A 25,534-nucleotide genomic window follows, 5' to 3' on the forward strand; every position below is an offset into this window, starting at 1 on the left:
AGTATTGAGAATGAAAAGAGGGGCGGGGCCACCCATGTCACAAAGATTCAAAAGATTGTAGTGAGAGGAGAATGAAGAGGAAGAAGCAATGTGACCCTGGAGGCAGAGATTAGGGCAATGCGGCCACAAGCCAAGGGACAGCTGGAGCCATCGGACACTGGAAAAGGACAGAAAGGACTCTCCCCAGAGATTCTGGAGGGAACATGTACATGCAGATGCCATGATTTTGGACTTCTGGTTTCCAGAACTGTGATAGAATAAATTTCTATTGTTTTAAGCAAAAAAAAAAAAAAAAGATTATATTAATAATAAAAGAATGTTGTGTTCAAACAAACCCATCAAGAAATGGGGGAAATGAACAGAAACTTTTCCAAAGAAGACAGAATAATGGCCAGCAAACATATAAAAAAAAATGCTCAATATCTCCAATCATTAGAGAAATGCAAATCAAAACCACAATGAGATATCATCTAACCCCAGTGAGATTGGCCCAAATCAAGAAATCCCAAAACAAAAACGTTTGTAGGGTGGCGGGCAGGTGGGAGGGGGGAGGAGGGGATGGGTGTATATTTACATAATGAATGTGATGCGCATCACCTGGAGGATGGACATGCTTGAAGCTCTGACTGGGGGGGGGCGGGGGGTGGGGGGAATGGCAGGGGCAATATATGTAACCTTAACAATATTTGTACCCCCATAATATGATGAAATAAAAAGGAAAAAAAAAAAGAAGAAGAAATCCCAAAACAACAAATGCTGGTGAGGATGTGGAGAGATAGGAACACTCTTACACTGCTGCTGTGACTACAAATTAGTGCAACCTTTATGGAAAAGAATTTGGAGATACCTCAAACAGCTAAAAATAGAAATACCACTCTATCCAGCAATAGCATTATTAGGCATCTACCAAAAAGAGCATAAGACATTCTATTATAAAGACATCTGCACTCGAATGTTCATGGTAGCACAATTCACTATTGCAAGGACGTGAAAACAACCCACGTGCCCATCAATTCATGACTGGATTATTAAAATTCGGTATATGTATACAATGGAATATCACTCAATTCTAAGAAACAGCAGCGAGCTAGCACCACTTATATTATCCTGGATTGAGCTTAACCCCATTATCCAAAGTGAGGTGACACAAGATCAGAAAAATGGGCTCCACATGTCCTCGCCGTCAAATTGGTACTGACCGATTATCAATATGGAGCTCAAAGGGTGGTGGTGTTCACCAGAGATTCGGAGGATGGAGGGATAGACCCACATCTGAGGGATGTGGCGAACAGTGTGCAGGGGAAGAACATACCTCTAACCTTTGCTAGTTTAGGCAAATCTATAAAATCTAACCAAAATACTAAAAAATGAAAAAACAAAACATTTATCTAGTGTTGGGCAGGTAGGTGTGGAGGGGATGGATATATATATATATATACACATACATTATAAGTGCAATGTGCATTGTCGGGGGGATGGACATGCTTGAAGTTCTGACTCAAGGGGAGAGGGAAGGCATTTGTACCTTAACATTTGTACCCCCATATTATGCTGAAATAAAAAAAAAAAAAGAATGTTTTCAACAACTTTAGGACAACACATTTGAAAATTTAGATAAAATGGACAAAGTTCTAGGAAAAAACAACCTGTCAAAACTGACCCAAAAAGAAGACTAAATAATCCCATAACTATTCAAAGAATTGAACATCCATGGTTTTTTAAAAAATCTTCACATGAAGAAAAGCATAGGGCCCAGCGAGTTTTAGCACGCTATACTAAACATTTAAGAAACAAACGAGTCCAATATGATACAAATTATGTCAGAGACAGAGAAAAGGAAAATAAGGAAAATGTCCATTTGGTAAAACTTTTACCAAAGCCTGGCAAGGATACTACCAGATCCCAGCCATTAAGAAAGATAAGAAAGTCCTAAAAGTATTTTTTTTTGGTTTGTTTTTTGTTTTTGTTTTTGTTTTTGTTTTTTTTGAGACAGAGTCTCACTTTGTTGTCCAGGCTAGAGTGAGTGCCGTGGCGTCAGCCTAGCTCACAGCAACCTCAAACTCCTGGGCTTGAGTGATCCTTCTGCCTCAGCCTCCCGAGTAGCTGGGACTACAGGCAGGCGCCACCATGCCCGGCTAATTTTTTATATATATATCAGTTGGCCAATTAATTTCTTTCTATTTATAGTAGAGATGGGGTCTCACTCTTGCTTAGGCTGGTTTTGAACTCCTGACCTTGAGCAATCCGCCCGCCTCAGCCTCCCAAGAGCTAGGATTACAGGCGTGAGCCACAGCGCCCGGCCAAGTCCTAAAAGTATTAAAGTGAATGCAGCAATGCGTACGAAAAGGTAACGTAACATGACCAGGCTCTTTTTATCTCAGGAATGCTAACTTGATTTAATATTAGAAAATTAATAAATACAAATTCTCCACCTTCACAGATTAAAGGAAAAAGTATGACAATCTCAATAGAGTTAGAAAAAGCATTTAATAAAATGCAACGTTAGCAAACTAGGAACAGAGGGTAACTTCCTGGGGAAGAAAAACCCACAAACACCCTATAGCAAACACCACTCTTAGTGGGCAAATATTGAAAACACATCCTTTAAGCTCAAGAGTAAGACAGAATACCTAGAGGCCAAGAATGCAAAAAGGCTAAAAAGAGAGAGAGAGGAGAGAGAGGGAGGGAAATAAAACGTTTAAAGACTTGGATGGGGGGTGGGCAGGGGGACACTTGTTAGTCTCAGATGACATACCTACACAGAAAACCCAGAAAAATCCACATTTATACTATTAGAATTAATAAGAGTTTAGTGAGGTTGCTGGATTAAAAAAAAAATCAATTACCTTAAAAAAAACTGCCATGAACAAAGAGTTTAAAAATAATATTTTTTAGAAGATATTAGAGACAAGGCCATGAGTCGTGGCAGAGCCTTGCACAGGAACCGGTTTTTGAAGCTGTCCACAAATTGACAGCAGAGAGGGCCTGGCAGCCCCAGGTGTGGTGATTGTTCCGTGAGACAAAGGGGTTCATTACGGCTGGCTGACGGTGAATTTCTGCCTAGAATGGGCAAGAAGGAGAGACACTAACATGCTTGAGGGAGCTAAAGCAATTTCCTTATTAAAAACCACCAGGTGCTGCACTATTGCTGTGTGTCAGGTAGAAACGGAATTCAAGAGGCCAAGAAAAATGCCCCTGAGCGTGCTTGGAGACCTGCCTTCTCACCTCCTTTTGCCCTTGCAACAGGCCAGAAAGCAAAAAAAACCAAAGCATTGTCTGTTACCTTAACGCCCACCTGGTGGTTCAAGTCACAGCCAGCAGCAATGCCACTACGGGACTAATTGTCAGCCCAGAAGAGGAACTCGCTCTATTATTTGAAGAACCGAGACAAGCTGTGCACGTTTCTTAACCTGATTGTGGTTTCAGAGTGTACCTTACGTTCATTATGCCAGACACAAAATCACTCCAGTGATCTTCAAGCCACAGTAATACCAATATCCATGTATTCGGGGAAAGGCCCCTTTCCCCACCTTATAGTAAAGAAAGAGCCTATGTGGGAAGACTCTCTGGACAGACTGATTGTTATATTTCCTTGTTTATAGTCTTCTCTTATTTAGTGGGACATGGGGATATCGTGAAAACGGTTCAGCCTCCCGCAGTTCCCATGGAGTTAGTTGAGTCACCAAATATCCAAGAGATGCTGGTCAGTGGCTGGAGATCAACCCAGGACATTGATCCAATGGAACTAGGAAGTGCTCCCTGTCATGCAATACCCCCAGGGCCGCAGAAGGACACAGACCCTTTTTATTGTGAATAATAATGAGGACATATTTTCTTCAGGTTATACTATATTTCTTTGTGTTGAATGTGAGACAGATAAAATGGCTTAGCAATAAAATCAGCACAATCACTAACTTTCCCATGTCTACAGTCACCCCTTGGTCTCCCAGGAGATCGGTTCTAGGACCCCGCACAGACACCAAAATCCATGATACGCAAGTCCCCGATAGAAAATGGTATAGTATTTGTATATAACCTATGCACATCCTTCCGTATACTTCAAGTCATCTCCAGATTACCTATAATACCTTATACAATATAAATGCTATGTAAACAGTTGCTGTATTGTATTTTTTTTGACCTGTATTATTTTGTGTTATATTGGGTTTTATTTTTTTAATATTTTTGACCTGTGATTGGTTGAATCCGCAGATGCAGAGCCTCAGATACGGAAGGATGACTGTGTATTATTTTGTGGTATGGATGAATATTACTAATTCATTTGATTCTCTTCAAAGGGTGCTGCTCTTTACCTAAAATGCAAATTAAAGCTAATGGGTTTTTCTCCCACTCTGCTGTCTATAACCAGGTTTAATGTTTTCATATTCTTTATAAAATTCAGATGTGATTAACCAACTATTTCCAAAGCTGATATGTGTGTAGACATGATAGTATAGCCCTTTTTTCAGACATCAGTATAAATAAAATAGCATTTTTAAAGTAAAATATATATGCAAGGGATATCTGGAAATTATCCAGCTGTGTGATATGAAAAATAGAGCCATTTATTATATTAACAATGGCTGGATACTTTCCAGAAAGCCCTCATGTCTAGATCAAAATGTAAAACACCTAGGACTATATCTAACAAAAATGTATAAGACATTTATCAATGAATTTTTGAAAGTACCAAAAGACATTTTTAAAAACCCTAAATAAATGGAAAGTCATTCCACATTCACAGATTGGAAGAGCCAACATAAACTGATCCACAGAGGCAATGCAGTTCCTATCAAAATCCCAAATGTTGTGTTGTTGAATGTGAAAATGATTTACGCAGAAGGACCAAGGCCAAGGACAGCCATGGCTGTGCCGAAGAACAAATCAGGGCAGGCGTGGAAGGCTCTCCTTCCCAGGCATGCAAGCAGCCGTGAAATAAGGGGAACTTGGATTGGGACCCTGGGTTTTTGTTCCACCCTCACTACTAACCAGGACCTTGGCCAAGCAACTCTCCTCTCTCTGGGCATTCGAGCCCCCGTCTCGAAACTAAGCTCGCCCCCAGCTGTTCCACTGAGAATTTCACATACTCACAGTATATCCCAAAAGGATCTGAAAACCCACACTACTACAGTCCTGAAGTCACAAAGTCACCCTGACTTTCCCAGAGACCACCTTTAAGAAACACGCCTATCTTCGGAGCTAATGGGTAATTCCATGCAAGCAGGAACCCCACCCACCCACCTCCTTGTCTGTGGACATAAGCAAGGCTGAACGAGAAGTTTCTGCCTGGACACAAAGTACGTGCACATGCAGCTGCTCGGGCCAGACCCCCCACAGCCAGTGCACAACCAGCTCCTTGTCTGAAGTTCGACACTCCTCTTCCTCTCCTAGAACTGACTTTACATCTTCATATGGGAAAAGCAGGGAATAACATTTCTCTGCCAGCATTTCTCTGCTGAATTTCTGGGTTCTGTGTGTTCTAGAAAGGGATCAAGGAAGGTCCCTCCGTACGCAGAATGCCCCAAGGCCCAACACTTCACCAAAGAACAAGAACACATGGACACCACTCCTGGCCTCGAGGTGCTTCCAAAGGTGAACAAACCATCCCTCCTACCCAATACCTGGAGCCCAGGATGAAGCCCCTGTGCCCACCCCTGTACCTGTATTTGATATCAAATACTGTGGAGTCCTCATCCTCATCATCCTCTTCGTTCAGCGGGGCCATTTCTACTCGCTCTGCTGGAGTGGTGATGATGTCATACTTGCGGGTCTTCTTTAACCTCTTTCCTGACCTGAAAGAGGAGGAGGACATTCATTTGAACACAGCCTGGGGAGAAAGAGCCCCCAGGCCCAAGCCTCAGAGGACCCAATACAGGCTTGGCAGGTGATGCTAAGTCAGGTCCCCTCCCTCCCACCTGAGAGCACCTCCAGCCTGGCTGCCCAGGCTGCTCCCAGAAGACCTGGTTAACACCCTGGCTGCCCCACCTACAGCCAAGACCTCCCCAACCCTTTATGGTCCTCACCCCTAAAACAAAGGTACCTGCCCTGAGCACCAACAAAAACTCAGTCATCAAGATAAATAATATATGAAAGCAACACTTTTAAAAGGCAAAATTCATACCAAAATAATCCACAATGAACAAAAGGTGAGGACAGGTGCGTCACAGCCTGGCGGTTGACGGCACCACCCCATGGGCCAGCCAAGGGTCGCCTGAGTCAGAGCCCGGGCACACACTACGTGAGTGATCAGGGGCAAGCCGGTTAATCTCCCTAAACCTCCATTTCCTCCTAAATAAAACTAGACAGGAATAATCTTGCTCACAGGTGAGGGAGGATGGCATGAGGTGATGCCCTTCACGAGTCTGTGCATGGGAGGCTCTTGCAAACGTTACTATTAGTAATAATAATGATAAATAAACAGAAGTTAAACACGCTACATCCTTTCTTGTATGACAAGAACTTGTGAAAATGAGTCAATTTTGTTTCCATCATGAGGAAATGATTACTACACTGCATTTTTACCTTTGGGGGGCTGGGAGAGTCGCCATGGGCCACAGAGAAAGTGTGACATGGGCCGCTTCAGTCTCTAGCGTAAGGACTGCACGAAGGCTGAGACATGGACCGGGGCAGGGCTGGGAAGTTTACCATGCCACCCGGGAAAGCTACCATCACAATGACGACTGCTGCTCTTTGCATGCATTTATTCCTCCACTCTCTCGAACTTTTTCCCAATTGCTTTGTGTTCTCTGGAGTCTCTCCTTTTTAAGAATATTTGATACTATCCACAGGAAACCAGCCAACCCAAAAAGTCATAAATGGGGTATTGAAGAATCATGTTCTCAACCCATTCTTCCTACAGACTGTAAGTTGTTCCCGAGTGGCGACCACATCAAAGACACATGTGAGGCTTCTTTGTCCGCAGCACAGAGAAACTCTTCAGTAAGTCTGTCTGCACAGTGAATGAAAACAGAACTTCGCTTTTGGGTTTTCTAAAAATTTCTTAGCCATAGCAACTTGTTCTTGTCTTACCTAGTGCGGTTTACCAAAAATATGATTTACCAAAGCGTCATGTCATCTATATAAAAAGTTTCAGTACCATATCTTTGGCGTACAGCAACCTATTCGACCCTTAGTACCTGCTCCTCGTGATTCTTCGGGTAGAGAAAAGAGGTGAGATAATGGGGAGAGAAAGAGAAGCCAGCTGTAAAGTCTGATGATCTCCAAGCTTCATCGCAAAGCAGATTTTCTTCCCTTCTTTCATCACAGGAAAACACACACACACACACACAGAGGCACAGACACAGGATGTAGCATGATGCAAACGCCAAGCCTGGTGCTAAGAGGATAAAGCGAAGGGGCATGACAAGTCACCTTGCCAGTGGCCCTGGGACAGGGGTGTTTTAGAAGCAGGCTTCGTGTGGGACTATAAAAGCTCACCTTACACATATTGTTGGTCCCACATTCTCCCCATCAACAGCTTCTTCTCCCCGCCTCCCCCTAAAGGAGTAAGGTAAATCCCCACACTCTGCCCTAGACGATTTACAACCCCTGACCAATTCTGTCTCCAGTACTAGATGGCGGAAATGTAAGCCCAGAAATGGCTCCAAATGCCTCAAGCAACCCAAGACAAAGCCACCCATCCTCAAGCCTTCGAGGCTAGGGTTAAACCCCCAATCCACACAGGCCCACACACCACACCTTTCCCAGGAAGACAGCCCTAAATCTCCACCCGGATGATTCACCAGCTGTCTGGAGGAAACACCTGGCTTTGCAAGGGGGCAGGACTGGGCTGTCCACTTCCAACATATACCCAAACATTAGAAAAGGAGATGTCCTGTGAACCAGAGGACCAGGCAAAGGCCCCTCTGGGCCCTCGAAAAGACGGACTCCCAGAGGGTTTCAGGCTGAGGAATCACAGTCCTGTTTGTGACTCTTTTTCAGGTATCACAACGCCTAGAAAATGTAAAACCTGATTTTCAAACCTCTTAGTGCACTTGGAACTTGACACCTTGTTAGTTGTAGGCTCTGGGGCAGGACTGACCTGCTGATCCCGGGAGAAGGCTCCGGAAGCTCCGACTTCAGCCCTGCCTCAGGGGAGTGGATTCCAATTACCTGTGAAATCATTTTCCTTCTTCTCTATAATCTGAAGACTCTTGTGTATAGAGTCTTATGATGAGAAAATTAGCCTATTGAGCTAAAATAAGGCCCTTGAACACCTAACTCATGGGAAAAAGAGGAAAATGACACCAGCCCCTACAACACTACGGCCTTTGAAGCTTTAATGCCAGCCTCTCCAGCCATGCAACCTCAGGGAATGAATTTAAACTGCAAGACCGCGGCAAAGGTGTGACGGTTAATGTCAAGTGTCAACTTGACTGGGCCACAGGGTGCCCAGACTTTCGGTCTCACATGATTCTGGGTGTGTCAGTGAAGGTGCATGTGAATGAGAGTAACGGCTGAATCTAGGACTACGAGCTAAGTAGATGGCCCTCCCTAATGTGGGTGGGCCTCCACCGGTCAGCTGAAGGCCTGAATGGAACAATTGCCTGACCCTCCCTCAAGGCGTAAGGACAACTCCTTCTGCCCAACTGCCTTCAGGCTGGGACAGCAGTTTTTTTCTCCTGCCTTTCTATTCAAACTAAAATTATTAATTCTTTGTGGGTCTTGACAAGCCTGCCTGCATTTAGGCTGGACCTCATGCTGTCAGCTCTCCTAGGTCCCCAGCTTGCAGATGCCAGGTCTTGGGACTTGTCCTCCTCCATCGTCACATGAGCCAATTCCTTATAATAAACCTCTCCCCACCCCCATACATACACACACACACACACACACACACACACATGCACCCCTATGGTTCTGTTTCCCGGAAGAACCCTAACACAAAAGGCTATTAGCAGGAGCCCTCATGCATGCTCCAAACGCCAGTTTTGACATAATGAGTTGGAGAAATTACATTGCAGTCAACACTCTTAGACAAAATGCTCTCCACGAAAGAAGAACATTTTCTGCTGTTTCACTGCTGGGTGTGTTATTATAATAAGGGAAAACTGAGGCTTGTGAGATGTTTAAAGACACTTAGACACATCCCCAGCAGAGGCACACTGGGCACGCTGGCTGCGTCCACAAGGTCTCCACCGATGGGCAGATGGGCTGGGGTGGGGTGCAGGGGCGAGGGGGGGTGACTGCACAACATATACACAGAGCTGGAGCTGGGGGAGGGATGGGCGGGCCAGTGGGATTGATGGGGGCTGGGAGGTGAGAAGCAGCACACACTTCTCACATTAGAAGGTGAGCTCTTCCTCTACTAGCTGTGCACTAGATAGAGCGGGGATATTGGTGAGCACAGTGGATCAGCCTTTCCCAGATCCCCGAGCCTGACTGCCCTGGGGCCAGAGAACAGTGTCATTCTGCCTCGGAGAGAAAGAACCTGAGAAAAATGGGACAACCGTGTGTGCGTTCAAAGCCCAAAGAGCCTCCCCAGGTCCTCCTCTCTCTTCTCTAAATGTGGATTCCATCACACGTCTTTTTAAATTAATAACAGTCCACAAGAGTTGAGCTCTTCCTGGGCACGGGCTAAGCAATGCACACGTGTGACCACATGCAAAACATCTAAGTCACCCTGAAAGGCATATGCTGCTGTTATCCCTATCTTACAGCTGAGGAAACTGAGGCCCAGAGGGGTCGACTTGCCCAGGTCCACACAGCGAATGAGCTGCAGAGCTAGGGTCTGAAGCAGGCAGCGCAGGCTCGCAGCCGCCACCGCCGGCCCCCTGCCCACGTGGCTGGGTGCAGTGCTGCACAACACGGCTACCACAGTCTGAAATGTGCCAGGAAGGCAGGAGAGCACGGGGCACACAGTGTGCACACACCATCCCTGAGTGGCTGCCCTGGCGCCGACCTCCTCAGCAGGCCACCTGGAACCGCCCCCGGCTCGCCCCGGGGCAAGGCGCCAGCTCTCCACCAACTCGCTCCCAACAGAGAGCCCCGCCCACACCCCACCAGACTTCACCACCACTTGGCTTTCATGCCCAACACTCTTTGCCCTCCCTCATCACACTTTCTGGAACGTGTCACTTAACACGACTCACACTTTCCTATTTTGCATTGATCTGGGCACGCTTCTAGCAAACTCTCTCTACACTGTGACTCCCTTAGGACGCGTGCTGAGCTGGAGCCACCCAGCATCCATTTCCTCCCTCCTTGCGCAAATGTATCCTGCGTCCCCTTGCTGGATCCCCCTCCAACACGGTCTCCGTGGTGCACCCCCAGCCCCAGGAGTGGACACGGGCCCAAGCCAGAGTGCACCACAACCCCCAGGCCAAGGCAATGGCAGGGGACGGAGAGGAAGGCACGACCAGTCAAAGCCAAGGACCCTTTGGTGGGAAGGCTAGAACGGGGCAGGTGGGGGCCCCCGGCCCCGGCCTAGAGACTCAGATGACGCAAACCATCTTGCCGCCTTCTAAAAACAGAAAATAAAGCCAACGAGGCAGAGGACAGACTGGAGAAGAGAGTGCGAGAGAGAGCAAGTCCCAACTCTACCACAAAGCCGGCCCTCCTTGAAAACCACAAACCTACCCTCTTGTTCACCAAAGCCAGCTGGGGCCGGGCTTTCTGTCACACAGGATCTAACAAACCCTGACGTCCATGGGGTCTGGAAGGCAGGCACGGAACAAAACAAGGCCACCACTGTAATAACAATATCATCTCGGGATTTTTTTTTTAATTCTTATGGACTATTATTGATTTAAATCTGACATTTTAATGGTAGACCTTCCACATATAAGTATAATTTTCCTATTTCCTCAAACCCTTTAAACCCCTGGGACTCCTCCCCTTGTATTAAAGAAACGAGAACCGTGTGTGTAAATAGTGCCTCCTCGCCAGAAGCATGACAATTTTTGCTCAGGGCTACCTGCGAACAGGCTTTCCGGGAAGACAAACATCTGGTGGTGACTCCACCTCACAGGACTGCTCTGAGCACAGGGGCCTGAGGAGAAAGCAAAGACCACGCCACCACAGGGAATCCGACGTCGTCTCAGTCTCTTTACGGGCAGCGGGGCAGCCTTGAGGACAGAGCCCTCATCTTGCCAAGAGCTGCCCACAGCTTGAGGACAAACACTCGGTTCTAGAAGAAGCCCCGGTGTGGAGTCAGACTTGGGCTCTTAGGCTATCGTTCCCGCCTGCAGGGCCTGTTCCCTCAGCGGTACGCAGGGCTGGCGTCGGCGAGACGGGGTAAGAGAGCAGCCCGCGAGAACGGTCAAGTGTAGCACCTGCTGTTGAAGAAGATTCCAGAAGCAAAAAAGGAAAAAGACACCGCTGGCACACCCCCCACAGCACGGCCCCTGTGCTGGAACTTTCCTTTTCTAGAACAGGAAACCATAAACCAGCTGGCCTCAACCAAGAGACTAATAATGGTGCTTCTAAGTAAACGCCCACGTTGTCCTCACAGCCATAGGCAAGGCCAGAGAAGTCCAGAAGGGACCCTGCCCTTCCGACCAAAACACACACTTCCAACAAGAGAGGGAGATGTTCAAAACCGTTTTACTCTGAAACATAACCCCGAAGCCAGAGGGTTTGTTTACTCAAAGGGCCTTTCCACAGCTGGTCAGAAACGGGTCTCGCGGTCGCACCACTCACACAAACGGCCCGAGCACCAGAGCTGGGCAGGCCGGCGGGAGAGAGGCCTTCCTGCCTCGCCCGCCCCCACAAGGGAAAACAAAACCGAACCCTCTCAGGCTGCTTCAGTCTGGGGTCTGGCAGTCAGACCTCAGCTCTGCAGTCCCCGTGTCTATGTGCCTCTGGGCAAGCCGCTCATCCCGAACCTTCATTTCTTCACCCATCTCGACTTCTTGCCGAGGACGGCTGGGGTCCTAGGACAGAGCCTTGCGGCACCATCAGCTTCTTGTTTCTCTTGAGGCCTTCCCATGACATGCCAACCAGGCCAGGTTTTCTCCTTCTTCCAGTCTCGCAGCTCCCGGGACCTCCACTCCCAGGCACCTTCCCTGCCGCGGGCCACTGTCTATATGTGACCTCTAAGCACACAGCTCCCTCCCTCCCCTGGGGTGACAGTCACAGCAGCCACCATGACAGGGCAGCCTTAGTGCCAGGTGACACGCATGCAACCTCATCACAGCCTCCAGCCAGTGAGGCAAGGAGGAGGTCCTATCACCAAGTTAAGGAAACCAAGGCCACAAGGCGCTGAGTGGCATTCCCCGGTAAGCAGGACTCACGTCCAGGTCTACCACACTCCAAAATCCCAGCTCTTCCCACTCCAACAAGAGGGCAGGAGACTCACCTCGGACACCTGGCTGTCCCCAAACCCTAGGAATGGGCACTCAAAAGATAACCGCTCAGGCGGCTGGAAGGGCAACCGCAAGTTCTCTGGGTGGCCGGCCAGCGCCTGCGACGCCCAAAGGCAACCAGAAGAAGTGTGTCGACAAAACAAGGGTACCCTGCGCTCCAGACCAGAAGGTTTCGGTCTCATAAAGATATCAAGCCACCGAAATTAACCTACAATTTCAATGACATCCAATGAAATACTGACTGATTTTTCTTGGGGGTCTAAACAAGCTGATTCCACATTTCACGGAGGGGCGCAGCGCACAACTCCGGCATATACTAAAAGCCACTGAGTTGGACGCTTTAGGTGGCTGAATTGTGTGGAATGTGAATTATATCTCACCAAAGCTGTTATATAAAATAGGAGCGATGTATGTGACTGTGTGTGTGTGTGTATATATATGTATTACATTTGTTTCTATATTTATAAAATCTCTCTGGAAAGCTCCACAAGAAATTGAGAGCATGCAGTGAAGGAAACTGGGTGGCTATATCCTCCTCTTTTATTTCTTGTGAATTTTGAACCATGTGGAAAAAACATATATGGGACCTATTTTTAAGCCAAGTAAATAAATAAAATTCAAAGTAAGTGACTGAAATAAAATTTGAAAGGGACTCAGTCTGCGCCAGGCTACAGTCCCTCTCCCAGAGCCCACCTGTCACTCACCGCCTCCGTGTGGCTTTGCAAGGCTCACCTGGTGACTTCAGAACCCAAACGCAGCAACTGACACCCGTCCTCCACCCCCGCCGTTCCCATCTCTGAGCCCCCTGACACAGTTCCGCAGCTCAAGGGCCAGCGTTCTGCTGAAGCCACACGACTTGTCACAACAGCGCAGCACATGTGACTTCCGACACTTAGAAGAATTCGCAAAGAAAATGAAAATGGAATGTGGGGTGAGGGGAGTGGTACCTGGAGCAGGCAGGTGCCTGCAGTGTAGACAGGGAACACTGTGCAGGTGCAGTTGCCCCTGACACTCTGAGGACACAGGCCTGTGTCACTTATAACCTCTGGGCTCTACTCTGCACCTCCTCCTCAGAACACAGTCATAGCAGAGCCTCCCCTGGAAAACCAGCTGAACTGGAAGAAAGGGAAAACGTGACTCCAGAACCCCCTTTCCAGCTCTGGCCTCTGCCCCACCCCATAGGGCGGCCGGTGCCCGAGTCCCCCAGAAAATCAATGGGCTAGCAGGGGTCTCGAGGGCAAAGCCACCCGGGCCTGCCACCGCAGCACCAGTCCTGAGTCCCAGCCTGCCCTCCCTTCCTGCCTGTGCAAAGCCCCCTGAGCTCCACCCGACACCTTCCCTCTGACAGTGTCACCGAGCCCCTGGGAGAGGCAAACGCCCGTGCCGTATATGAATGCCATCGTGCTCCACTGCAGATGGGCAACCTCAGACACACACTAAGTCACACGAGATAGAAAAAAGTACTTTCCTCTGGTGCAGCACGAGCTTCGAGATCTCCAGCAGCCCAGCCCCAACACGGGCTCCGGCCGAGCCCTCTCAGAACACAGGTGTTGGGGGGCCCTCCAGATGTGCCCACGCCCCACCCCTGTCCTGGGGCACCCTCCCCACCACACCCAGCCCCTCTGTTCCAGCACCCAGTGCCCCGTCAAGCACAAAGACTCAACGCATCTGGTCAATAGCTCGAACACCCCAGGGCCCTTTGCTGCAGACGCGGAAAACCAGTCCAGCGGGACTGCCCGGCAGAAACATGGCAACAAATGACGATGACAAATGGTGGACAACGCTCTGTCTTCAAGCCAAAGAGGCACAAAGAGCGGAGCCCTGCCCAGCCTAGATGGGGCGGCAGCTGCCCATGTCTGTCCCGTGGAACAGAAGCCCTGCACTCCTAGGAACCCCCGTCTGTCAAGAAAAGCAGATCTGGATTTTTATGCAAAGACTCCCAATTTTTAAATACTCCCAACCATCTTAGTTTTTAAAAATACTGTGCAGATAAAACAGAAATAAAAACAAAACAAAAACAAAACAAACAAACCAAAAACATGTCTGTGAGCCAGACTTTTTGGCCCCGGGGCCATGAGCATGCAATCTGTGACCTAGTGCCCTGGCCATAGCTTATGAGGGCATGAGCACCAGGCATGAGTGACAGTTAATAACTCAGCTGAGGCCGGGCGCGGTGGCTCACGCCTGTAATCCTAGCACTCTGGGAGGCCGAGGCGGGCGGATCCTTTGAGTTCAGGAGTTCGAAACCAACCTGAGCAAGAGCGAGACCCCGTCTCTACTATAAATAGAAACAAATTAATTGGCCAACTAATATATATACAAAAAAATTAGCCGGGCGTGGTGGTGCATGCCTGTAGTCCCAGCTACTCGGGAGGCTGAGGCAGAAGGATCGCTTGAGCCCAGGAGTTTGAGGTTGCTGTGAGCTAGGCTGACGCCACGGCACTCACTCTAGCCTGGGCAACAAAGTGAGACTCTGTCTCAAAAAAAAAAAAAAAATAACTCAGCTGAAAACCATGAGCTCCGAGAGAGAGATGTAACGATACACACGTTCGACCCAGGGCTTTCTTGTCCCTGTGCACCAGCAGTGCGACTACGATTAAGAAGTGTTGGCTAGGCACGGTGGCTCATGCCTGTAATCCCAGCACTCTGGGAGGCCGAGGCGGGCGGATCGCTCGAGGTCAGGAGTTCAAAACCAGCCTGAGCAAGAGCGAGACCCCGTCTCTATTATAAATAGAAAGAAATTAATTGGCCAACTAATATATATAGGAAAAATTAGCCGGGCATGGTGGCGCATGCCTGTAGTCCCAGCTACTTGGGAGGCTGAGACAGGAGGACTGCCTGAGTCCAGGAGATTGAGGTTGCTGTGAGCGAGGCTGACGCCACGGCACTCACTCTAGCCTGGGCAACAAAGTGAGACTCTGTCTCAAAAAAAAAAAAAAAAGAAGAAGAAGAAGAAGTGTTGCCGTCATTTATACAGCCTCACTGCTCCCCTTCCCCTCCCCTCCTGGCCACCACCTCCTTGGCTGCTGCTGTTGACGCCCCAACACTGGCACCAATGCACAGGACGGGCCTTATGCTTCAGAAAGCCCCACAGAGCTCAGTGACAAGTCTTAGGATTTTTCTTCACAACACCGCTGTGTTCCGCCTCCATCTCCTCCTCACCCTCTTTCCCTTTCCCAGTCCCTGAGTGATAGATTCAGCTCTCATTCTGCCAAGATACAATCAGCACAGCCCAGGTTTGACCTGTGGGAAGAGCCACGTGAAAAACAGCAACAGCAAATGCCCCAAGACCTGTTCCTCCAGCTCTCGTGTGTTTGCAAAGGGTTGGGTCCGCTTGGTTTTCTTATGAGGTGGCAGGGGAGGGTGTAAAGTGAGGTTTAAAGCAAACAAGGCAGCTCCGTGGGATCAAGGGCAGCAGCAAGATGACCAAGAGGGACTCTTTGGGGGACCCAGGGAACCAGCCCACAGTCTGGAAATTCTGAGGTCACAGTGCTTTGGGACACGTGCCATAAGTGGCCCTTGCAGCGTTCACTTATCCCTGCCACGTGGTAAGGGAGGTGTGGGAATGTCAGTCCTTGCTACCCCCTACTTTGGGGACCAATACTTCTAGGCAGACGCTTCCAACCTTCTACCCGAGCACGGATGTCAGCTGCATGCATGGCTGGCCTTGCCATGTGCCAGTTTCACCTGTGCCTCCTCCTCTTCCTCACCAAGGCTTCTCCCCTGCCCTGCCTGGCCAGCCCCTTCACCACACCCCCTTCTCCGGGCCCTTTAGGGCATTTCGTGGCACTTTCCTCTTCCTCCTCCTCTTGATCCCCTCAGGCCTGCAGGCCTCCCAGCCATCCTCGGCCCCCTATTCCAGCCATGTCACTATTCGTCCATTCACTCAGCAACTATGGAGTAAGACTGAATAGGGACCAGTATTTCTAAAGTCACTCCCGTATTCAAATCCTCCATTCGCACCTTTGACTACAAATCCCAAAATCCTCCAGCTGGAATGGCTGCCTTCCAAAATCCTGGGGGAGAGTGAGTCAGACTCCTCCCCTTCCCCAGCACCACTGCTTCCAGCAAGACACTGCTCTGTGCCTTGGTTTGCCCATCTGCAAAATGGGGACCCCAACAGTGTGCTGCTCATAGGAGTAAGGAAACATAAAATGCTTATCACAGAGCCTGGTACACCGTAAGGGACTAATAAATATCAGTTGCTATTGTTGTTATCATCATCACAATTTCCAAGTGGTCATTCTCACAAACACTACCCACAGCAAAACCTGCTTCACCCATCCAGCCCTGGAAGAACCTCTTCTTCCTCCCATCCGGCCAAATCCTAATGTTCCTCCTCCCATACGATACCTTCCTGGATTACTGTGTCCCCAGCCAAAGCCACTGTGCCGGTCCTTTCTCAGTCCATGAAGCGTTGCTTTGAACGCATGGCTCCTCTACTGGACTAGACAGCTTCTTATCTGCCCAGCAGTCTCATTCAAGGGTGTTCTCCTACCTCCCAGATTGACCTGGATGCTCTTTGGCCTCTGATGTGCCCCCTATGTTCACAGTCGGTGTTCATTAAGCACAATGGGAAAAACACTCTACCTACTCAGCCATATTTCCTCCTGGGTGCTGGGCTAGGCATTGAGTAGACCCAGCTGGATGGCACCAAAGCTCAGCCTACCACATCTGGGAGGCCCAGAAAATGTGAAACTTGGCATCCAAACACCTGGACTTACGTCCTACTTTGTCTACAAACTCACTGAGTGGCCTTAAGAAACCCTCCCCACTTCTGGGCCTCAGTTTCCCCATTTGTACAAGGAGTCAGGGGAGGTAAATCAGAGGAGCTCCAACTGCAAAGAAAGTCCACACCTGAGAGGCTACAGGGCACTGTGACCTCCAGAGTCTGGAAGAGCCCTCCCCCTGTCCCCCACACGTCACCTGACAATGGGAATGGTTTTCCTCCTCCCTGCACCTCCAGGAAAATAAGTATCAAGACTGGATTCCTGGCACATCACCCTTACATTAAGTATAGATTTTTTTAAATGAAACCATACGGCCGGGCACGGTGGCTCACGCCTGTAATCCCAGCACTCTGGGAGGCCGAGGCAGGCGGATTGCTCGAGGTCAGGAGTTCGAAACCAGCCTGAGCAAGAGTGAGACCCCCGTCTCTACTATAAATAGAAAGAAATTAATTGGCCAACTAATATATATAGAAAAAATTAGCCGGGCATGGTGGCGCATGCCTGTAGTCCCAGCTACTCAGGAGGCTGAGGCAACAGGATTGCCTGAGTCCAGGAGTTTGAGGTTGCTGTAAGCTAGGCTGACGCCACCACGGCACCCACTCTAGCCTGGACAACAGAGTGAGACTCTGTCTCAAAAATAAAATAAAATGAAACCATTACAACATAATCCTAAATTCATGGTCCCAGAACTTCCCTTTGCAAATGGTTACACCCAAAATATCAGCCCTAAAACTAAAGTTCCCAACACAACCCATGGGGACTTGTCTGCTTAAATGCGGGATGGTTTCCCTCCCCGACCCTGTCCCTACAGGATGCTCTGCAGACCCTGACACTGGAGTCCCCCCAACCCCACCACTTGCCCCTAGATGTGCCTGGAGTCTCAAGAAGGACCTGCATTTGCGAACACCCCCAAACACAAAGGGTGCATGGGCATCAGAGTCTATGGGCGATGTCATATAACCCAGAGGACTCAGGGTTAAATTAAACAGGGATTTTCCTCCCTTTCCAATTTGATAGAAGGAATCAGTGGCAGGTGCCTGTCATGAGGCACCTCCTTCATCAAGGAACTGAGTGGGCTCGCTTGGGCTAAAAACAGTCGGCAATTTCATTTGAAAGAGGCTCAGAAGCACATGCACCTGCCTGATTATTTTGGCCATATGGCTGCATCCTCATTTACGGGCAGAAGCAAGACCAAAAGGTTGGGTGTAAATTGCATCTGTTTTCAGGATCATATTTTTTCAAGACAATAGGACACTTGGCTGCTTAAAAGGGGAGCCGGGGACTTGGTTGACACAATCTCATTCTGAACATCCCAACAGCCCTTGGAGGCGTGGACTGTAGTTAATGATGGGAAACAGATGCCCAGAAAGGTCCAGGAAACTGCTCACATCAGACAACCCGCAGGCCTCAAAGCCAAGGTTCTCAGGGTTTCTCAACCCTGGCACCCTTGACATTTGGCGCTGGATAATTCGGTAGGCGGGGGAAGGTGTTCTGTGCATCATAGGATGTTCAGCAGCCTCCTGGCCTCTACCCACGAGATGCCAGTAGCGTTCTCCCCCCACCCCCACCCCCCAGTCCCGACAACCAGAAATGTCTCCAGACATGTCCAGATGTCAGGGGCAAAATCCTCCTCAGGGAAGAGCCATTTGAGGGACCGTATTCTTTTCATGCACCATGATGTTTCGTGGAATTGAATCAAGGGCATGCTCTCTACTCTCTTTTTTAAAAAGTCTGGATATTTGCTGTATCAGCTTTAACACTTCTTCACCATGGCCTATAAAATTGAACATGAAAGAAGAGCGTATGTGCTGCTTCCATGGTTTTTTCCCTCAATTCAAAGCCTTGGCCAGACAATCAGAAATGACCTACTTGATGCTAAACAGGTCCCACACTACCTTTCAAAGTCATAAAAAGGGGCTGGACCTTCTCACCATGGCTCCACCCAAAACTCCAATTTATAAAAAGAATATTTATGGACTACTGAGCAATGACTAAAAACAGCTGAGATGCTAACTTTCCCTAAATGCTAAAAGCTATTAAGCTTTTACATTTTTCTTTTAAATAACTTTTCTTACTACAAATGTAAATACACGACAGAAAATTCGGGAAATCCAAGGTAAGCAGGAAACTTTTAGTTCCTTTTCAAAGACCAGGCTTAGTAAAATCAGCTGAGCTTCTGCCAGTTCCTCCGTCCTCAGGACAGGTGGTGTGCACCTTTCCCACCGACAGCTGGGCAACGTCACATCGCCCGGGATTCATCTCCCCCTTCCCCTGGGAGGCACCAAAACAAACCCTCCTTTCAGACAAGAAGACTTTACAGAAGAGATGCTGATAAGAGGTGGCTGGGCACGCAGCCAGCAGAGACCTGGGGGAGGTGGGGCCTGCGTTTGTCCGTCCTCGCAGAGCTGGGAGACTGGCCAAGACTGGGGAGGGAGCCCCAGGAGGAAAGGAACACCGTGGTTCCCCGGTGGTGGAGTTTTCCTGACTTGCCCCCACCCTATTCATAAGACACAGCAAAGTCAAGTCACATGCCCCCAAGAACTAAAAGAGTAAGGGTCCTAAGTGAAAACGTGAGGCAAAAGGTACTGACACCTGCAGTCACTGGCTTATGTATGTTATCCCTGAATCCTACCAAAATCCCAGTATCAAAAAATCAGTAGTCTGCAGTTTTCTACTTCCTAGACACAGCCTCCTTGTCGATTCCCTTCCAGCGCTCACTCGCAAACCTGCAAGCAGCAGACCCCGGGGGCCACCCCGGGGTGCCCATGTGAGGGCACCTACCAGAGGGCGCTCTGTCTCCAATCCACCTTTCCCTCCTTCCCATTTTGCCTGAAAATGGTTTTCCTTAATGATAAAATACATGAAAGAGGTGGAAATGATTCTGCAGATGGAAGACCAGGTTGATTAAGAAGTATAGGAAGGGACAGCTGTTCAACCTCAGTAGAAAATGAAGAAACACAAAACAAAGCAAAGAGATGCCGGATTATGCCCATCTGATTGGAAAGCATGAGAAAGTCAGATAATACTAAGTGTTGGCTACGATGTGAGGATCTGAGACCCCTCAGGCCCTACGGGTGGGAGCCTGCACTGGTACCTACTCAAGGAAATCAAGTATGAGCACCCCGGGACCCAGAAATCCCACTCCTGGGAGTACACCCCAGACACTGTTAGGCTGGTCCTCAGAAAGACATATCCAAGGGTGCAGCAAGGAGCTGAGTGTACACACAGGGAGAGAAATCGTGAAAGCATATCACTGGATTATAAAGGAATTCTGACAATGGAAAAACATATCATGAATAATAAATTATAAAGAATCACTTCCACAAACAATCATCAGAAAAATGATAAAAAAGACAGTAATAAATAAGAATCACTCACATTCATATACGTACACATACACATACATTTGCTTGTACATTTATATATACATATTTATAATTTATATGAGCTTATACTACACATGCTGTCTTGTAACCTGTTTCACTCAACGGTAGATAGCAAGTATTATATCAATGTCACCATTTTTGGTAGCTGCACAGAATTCCCCTGTAAGGATTACCATAATTCACTTAACCAATGCCCAGTTGTTGGATACTTAGGTTATTCAAACCCTTTCACTGTCAAACAGAACTTCTCTGAATATCATTGTACACGCTTTTGGCTGCTTCTTCTAATTATTAACATTGGAAGCAAAAAATGTATATTGCAGTGAAAAATGTATACACCTTAGGAATGGAATTGCTTGATTAGATGCATAAATATTTTTCACGATGTTCTTTGCAGTTTCCTCGGATCCACATTTTTTCTGTTGTCTGGCAAGGTGACTCCTTCAGGGAAAACAGACAAATATGCTAGGACTGCTGCTTAATAAGCACTAATACTTGGAACTCCACACTCATTCTTTTTTATTTACCTTGCTAAGAAAATGAAGGGCCACTACCCAAATTCCTCCCTCACAGGTATCCTGCAGCAGCCAAGCTTTCAGTCCCAGGGTACATTTTAAGAGACATCAGCAATGTGAAACACTTGGGATTTCAACATTCTTTTGCTAAAAATATCTTCGTGAAATGCCAGCTTGTGCCTGGAACCACACTAGATGTTAGAGACACAGAAGATTAATGCCTAGCCCTGCTCTAGGGAGCCCTCAGCCTGTTACGGCAGAAGGAGAAGTTCAGCGACACTTGACTCTGAGGAGGAAACTCAAAGCTCGAGTGTGCTTCGGGAGCACACGGGGCCCTGGCTGGCGGGGCTGCTCAGAGAAGGCGGCAGCAAGAGGTCCAGCGGCCACGAGCTGGCCATGCAGTCTTGGCAGCAGGGGCACCGCAGGCAGAGGATCAGACTGGGACAAGACGCCCAGGCCACACAGCACCTCTGAAGAACCCCTGGGCTGGAGCTTCAGGAGAGGGACACTGGGCAGAGCCAGGGTGGGGGCTCGAGAGGGAGGCGGGCCCTGGCCGTGAAGAGCCAGGTTTGCCCGCACACTAGGAGCTTTACGTAGGGGGGTTGGCAGGGACAGGGAGAGGAAGGATGAGACCAGCATTCTGGCAGAAGAGGGAGGATGGACTGGAGAGGGAGGAGGTTGGGGGCAGGATCCCTGGCCTAAAAGATGCCACTGCAGTTCAGGAGACACAAGGTAGGTAGGCCACCCAGGCAGGAATAGTGGCAGGTGGGGAAGCTTCATTGGGGGAAGGGGACACGGGCAGAGGGAAGACAGTCTCCGGCAGACTGGGGTTGTGGAATGGCCAGGACCGGTGCCTGCACGCTGAGGAGCTGGAGAGGGAACAAGGAAGGAGGACACCTGGCCAGCATGGCAGGTGTTCGGTGATCCTGATGAACCAAGCCTACAACGGAATGTGGAAAGGAGGAAGGGCCACAGTCCAGACCACAGAGTGGCCAAGACGGGGTGCTGGCCCTGCCTTGGTCACACAGACTTGTAGAGTGTTCTAGAATCTAGTGATGACTTGTTCCACTCTCCGGGATGCAGCTTTCTCATCGGCACAGGGCTGCGTACCATCGAGGCCCTTCCTGGCTGTAAAACGCCACAAGGCCCCATCTGTCAGAACCCGGGGTGGCAGCTGCCCACCTGGAGATGCGCCCTAATAAGAGTGCCTTTCTGGGAAGGGGCAGATTGTGTCCACAACGAGCTTCTCCTGTGAAGTCATCACCTTCTTTCAACACTCCACTCCCAAGCCACCAAGGATCCACCCTTCGAGGCCGGAGTGCCGGCACGCCTGCTCCAGCACGAGGCTCAGACCCTCACATCTGGCCACATGCTGCTTTCTTTTCTCCTCCACTCCTGGGTAATAAAGAGCAGACTGGCAAAATAGTTCAAATACCTCCTTAGAAAGTACACAGCCTTGTGGGCTCCGCGGCCTATTTTGAGCTAAATGTTTCAAACCTCCAGGCTCAGAGCTGTTCTAGGCATTAACGTTCACTCCAGCTGAACAATCAAGAAGTCAGTAAATGACGATGGCACCTCTGCTGAATGCCAGGCCCGCAACGGGCATGGAGACATGAGGACGACCTGGACATCCCACCCTCCAGGGCTCTCTGCTGAGCGTGAGAGCTGGGCACTCAACACAGCAAGCCAGCATGGCGCATAAGGGTTACACTGAAGTTCGCACGAGGCTAGAGATGGGGAGGCCAGAAAGGGAAGTGATGGCCTCATTCAAATGTCGAGGAAAACATGCAGAGGAAGGAGGATGGGAGCCGGGACTTGGTGGCTGCCTGAAGTCTTGGAACATGTGGAACAGGAATTGGATCAGAAGCAGGAAAACACAGCCGCACCATGGAGCAAAAGGAAAGGAGCAGAGACGAGACGGGGACCCAGAAGGGCTGCTTGATGGCTACAAGGTGGGCTCGGGCCAGTTTGCAAAGACCCCGAATGCCACACCTAGGTAGTGACATGCCTAGGTAGTGGCCACAGGAGCCACTGCAGTTTGTAAGCAGAGGATCGAGGGCAGTAGGAAGGGTAGGGTGAAAAGGGGGCATTTCAACCCAGAGAACTCAAAGAGACCAGCAGAGTAGGGAATAATGTGCCCTGAGCCAAGGCTGGGAGGAATGGTCAGGTGAAGGCGGGGCCACATCTCCCCTTCTCTATTTGCTCAGACCGCTGGCATCTAATCCCACAGACCCAGAAGGAAACACCTAGACCCAAAGTCACAGCCCAACAGCAAGCCTCCCTAGACAGCTCCCAACCCTGCCTTTCCCAGGTCTAGTTTCTGCTCCTGCACTAAAAATGCTACCCAGGAGCAGGTCCCTGGCCCTAAACCTTCGACAGCTGAGCAAACACCGAAGCACAGTGTGTACACTTGCAAGTGGAGGGAACCGGCAGGGAACAGCCAACGCACATACCCAGATTTCCAGGCTGCTGGGCCTGAGTGACAGGTTCATTTCCTGCAAAAACAGGACTTCCCTGGCATTAGGGGAAAACATCCTTGCATTCCCTGTATCCCTGTCCACCTCACCATTCCAGGGACCTGGGACATCCTTCCTAATTTCGCACATGCTTTCTCCCTGAACTCAACCAACCTACAAAAAGCCTCTCCAAGATCCCCCATGCCTCTGTAAACTTTCACCCGAGTAGCTTAGTCAGGCAGGATCTAGGAGAGCCGTTTTCATCTCCCACTAATAGAAAGTCACAGAGGCCACCAAGAGTCACCCAGCACCCTACAGCCCAGCTCTAACTCCAGTGCAAAGCTGCCTCCAACAGACGTTCCTGGGGGCGGCGCCCAGCCCCCACGCTAGAAATTTCTTCTTCCAGTAGCAGAAAAAGAAAAGAAGTAGGTGGAATGTGAGGGAGCTGCAGGCAAGAGGGGAGAAGAGGTAGCTAGAGTATAGTTAGGTGGAGCTGGGTTCAAATCCTACCTCCACCACTGAGTTTACTTGGACAAGCCACCTTGCCTCTCTGAAAATGTTTTCCTTATCTGTGAAATGATTATAAAAATAAATTCGGTGTAAGATTGTCGGAATTCAGAGCGCTATTGTTAGTGTTAAGCATTAGCAGAGTTAACAAATGGAATCAAACAAATATTTATGATATATATCGTTAAAGAAAGGGAGAAAAATGCTAAGATGTATACCAAGAGAAACCAGACGAGCGCGCCCCGGGCCCCTGCCACCCTCCCCGGCAGGACAGCGCGGCGCACGGCTGGCTGGAGCAGAGCCCCGCACCCAGAGCACCTGTGCGCGCAGGTGGGTTGGGCGCGTGGTGACAGCAGGCTGGCGATGCCGCGCTCGGCCGGCCGGCGGGGGAAGGCAGAGGCGGGGGCACCCACCTGAAGACGCGCAGCAGCAAGCAGGCGATGAGGAGCGCGCTGAAGGCGCACGCCACGATCACGGCCGCCTTCAGGGTAGGCAGGTCGCGGAGCAGGGTGGAGATGCGTGTCACCAAGGCGTCGCCACTGCTGTTGGAGCTGCCGCCACCGCTGCCCGCCGCCCGAGACCCAGTCCAGGTGGAGTTCCCGGGCCCCGGGCCGGGTGGCGGCCGCGACTCGCGCTCGGGCTCGGGCTGCGGCGCCGGGGCGGACTGGGCTCTGCGGGCGCGGGCGGCGGGCGCGGCCAGGAGCGCGAGCAGCAGCAGCGGCAGGAGCGGCGCGGGCGGCGGCGCGGCACGCATGGCGCGGGCGGGCGGGAGGGCGCGCGGCGGGGCCGGTCCGCACCGCGCAGAGGCCTGCCCCGGCGGCTCCTGCGGCGGAGGCGGCTGCGCGGTGCTGGGCAGGAAGCTGCGGCGCCCGGAAGAGCCCGCGCCGCCGCCACCAACACGTTGCACCGAGTCATTCGACGGCCCGCGGCCCCACGTGGGCGGGGCAGGCCACCGGGCCCGGGTCGGACTGCGCTCCGCCCGCCCGCCGCCTCAATTCCCTGGGACTTAGGACCTCGTGGGCCAAGTGGTAACTGCCAGGATCACTCTTGGGCAGGCGCTGTGCGGCACATTCAACACGTTCTATTTGTTTCATTTAATTCTACAACCCCCTTTGGAGACAGGTTTGGTGTTATCCTCATTTTGTAGTTGGTGTAGCACCCAGAGAGCCAGCTCACGGCAACCCAGATTGTGTCCGACTAAGAATCAAGGACTGTGGGACCTGGAGGTAAAGCCCCATTGTACAGATGGGAAAACCCAAGCCTCCGAAGTGATTGCCAGATGCCTTATGCATTGTTATGTATTTAAATATCTACCCCCAATTTCTTTTTTTTTTCTTTTTTTTTTTCATTATCTATAATAAGATTCATACCCCCAATTTCTTTCTCTCAAAAAGAGTTTCTTATCTTATGGCTTCAGATTTTTTAGGCATTTTGCACCTCTGCTTGTGACCTGGATTGGGATGTGACTTCTGCATTCCTACCTTTGTTGTGTAGGGCAGTTATTGTAATTAACACCCTCTGCCAGGCTGAAGTTGCAGGCTCCAGGGTGTCATTGGCTTCCTGCCTCTGCTTTGTAAGCTAAATGATGCTCTGGTGGAGAAAGACAATTATGGAGGTCCTGGTAGTGGGAGACCAGAG

At 49.7% G+C, this 25,534-nt stretch overlaps 1 protein-coding gene across 1 annotated transcript in view; it reads right to left on the reverse strand.

Annotated features, from left to right (window-relative positions):
- The window catches only part of FAM174B (family with sequence similarity 174 member B), a 31,903-nt gene extending 7,253 nt beyond the window's left edge, over positions 1-24,650 (reverse strand). Inside the window, exons 1-2 of the mRNA XM_012748570.3 lie at positions 24,310-24,650; positions 5,661-5,792 (exon numbers count right to left, since the gene is read on the reverse strand). Of these exons, the coding sequence (XP_012604024.2) occupies positions 5,661-5,792; positions 24,310-24,650 (473 nt within the window). The remainder of the gene's footprint in view (positions 1-5,660; positions 5,793-24,309) is intronic.
- Positions 24,651-25,534: the final 884 nt, after the last annotated feature.

The sequence above is a fragment of the Microcebus murinus genome, chromosome 7 (genome assembly GCF_040939455.1).
Source record: "Microcebus murinus isolate Inina chromosome 7, M.murinus_Inina_mat1.0, whole genome shotgun sequence".
Lineage (NCBI taxonomy): Eukaryota > Metazoa > Chordata > Mammalia > Primates > Cheirogaleidae > Microcebus > Microcebus murinus.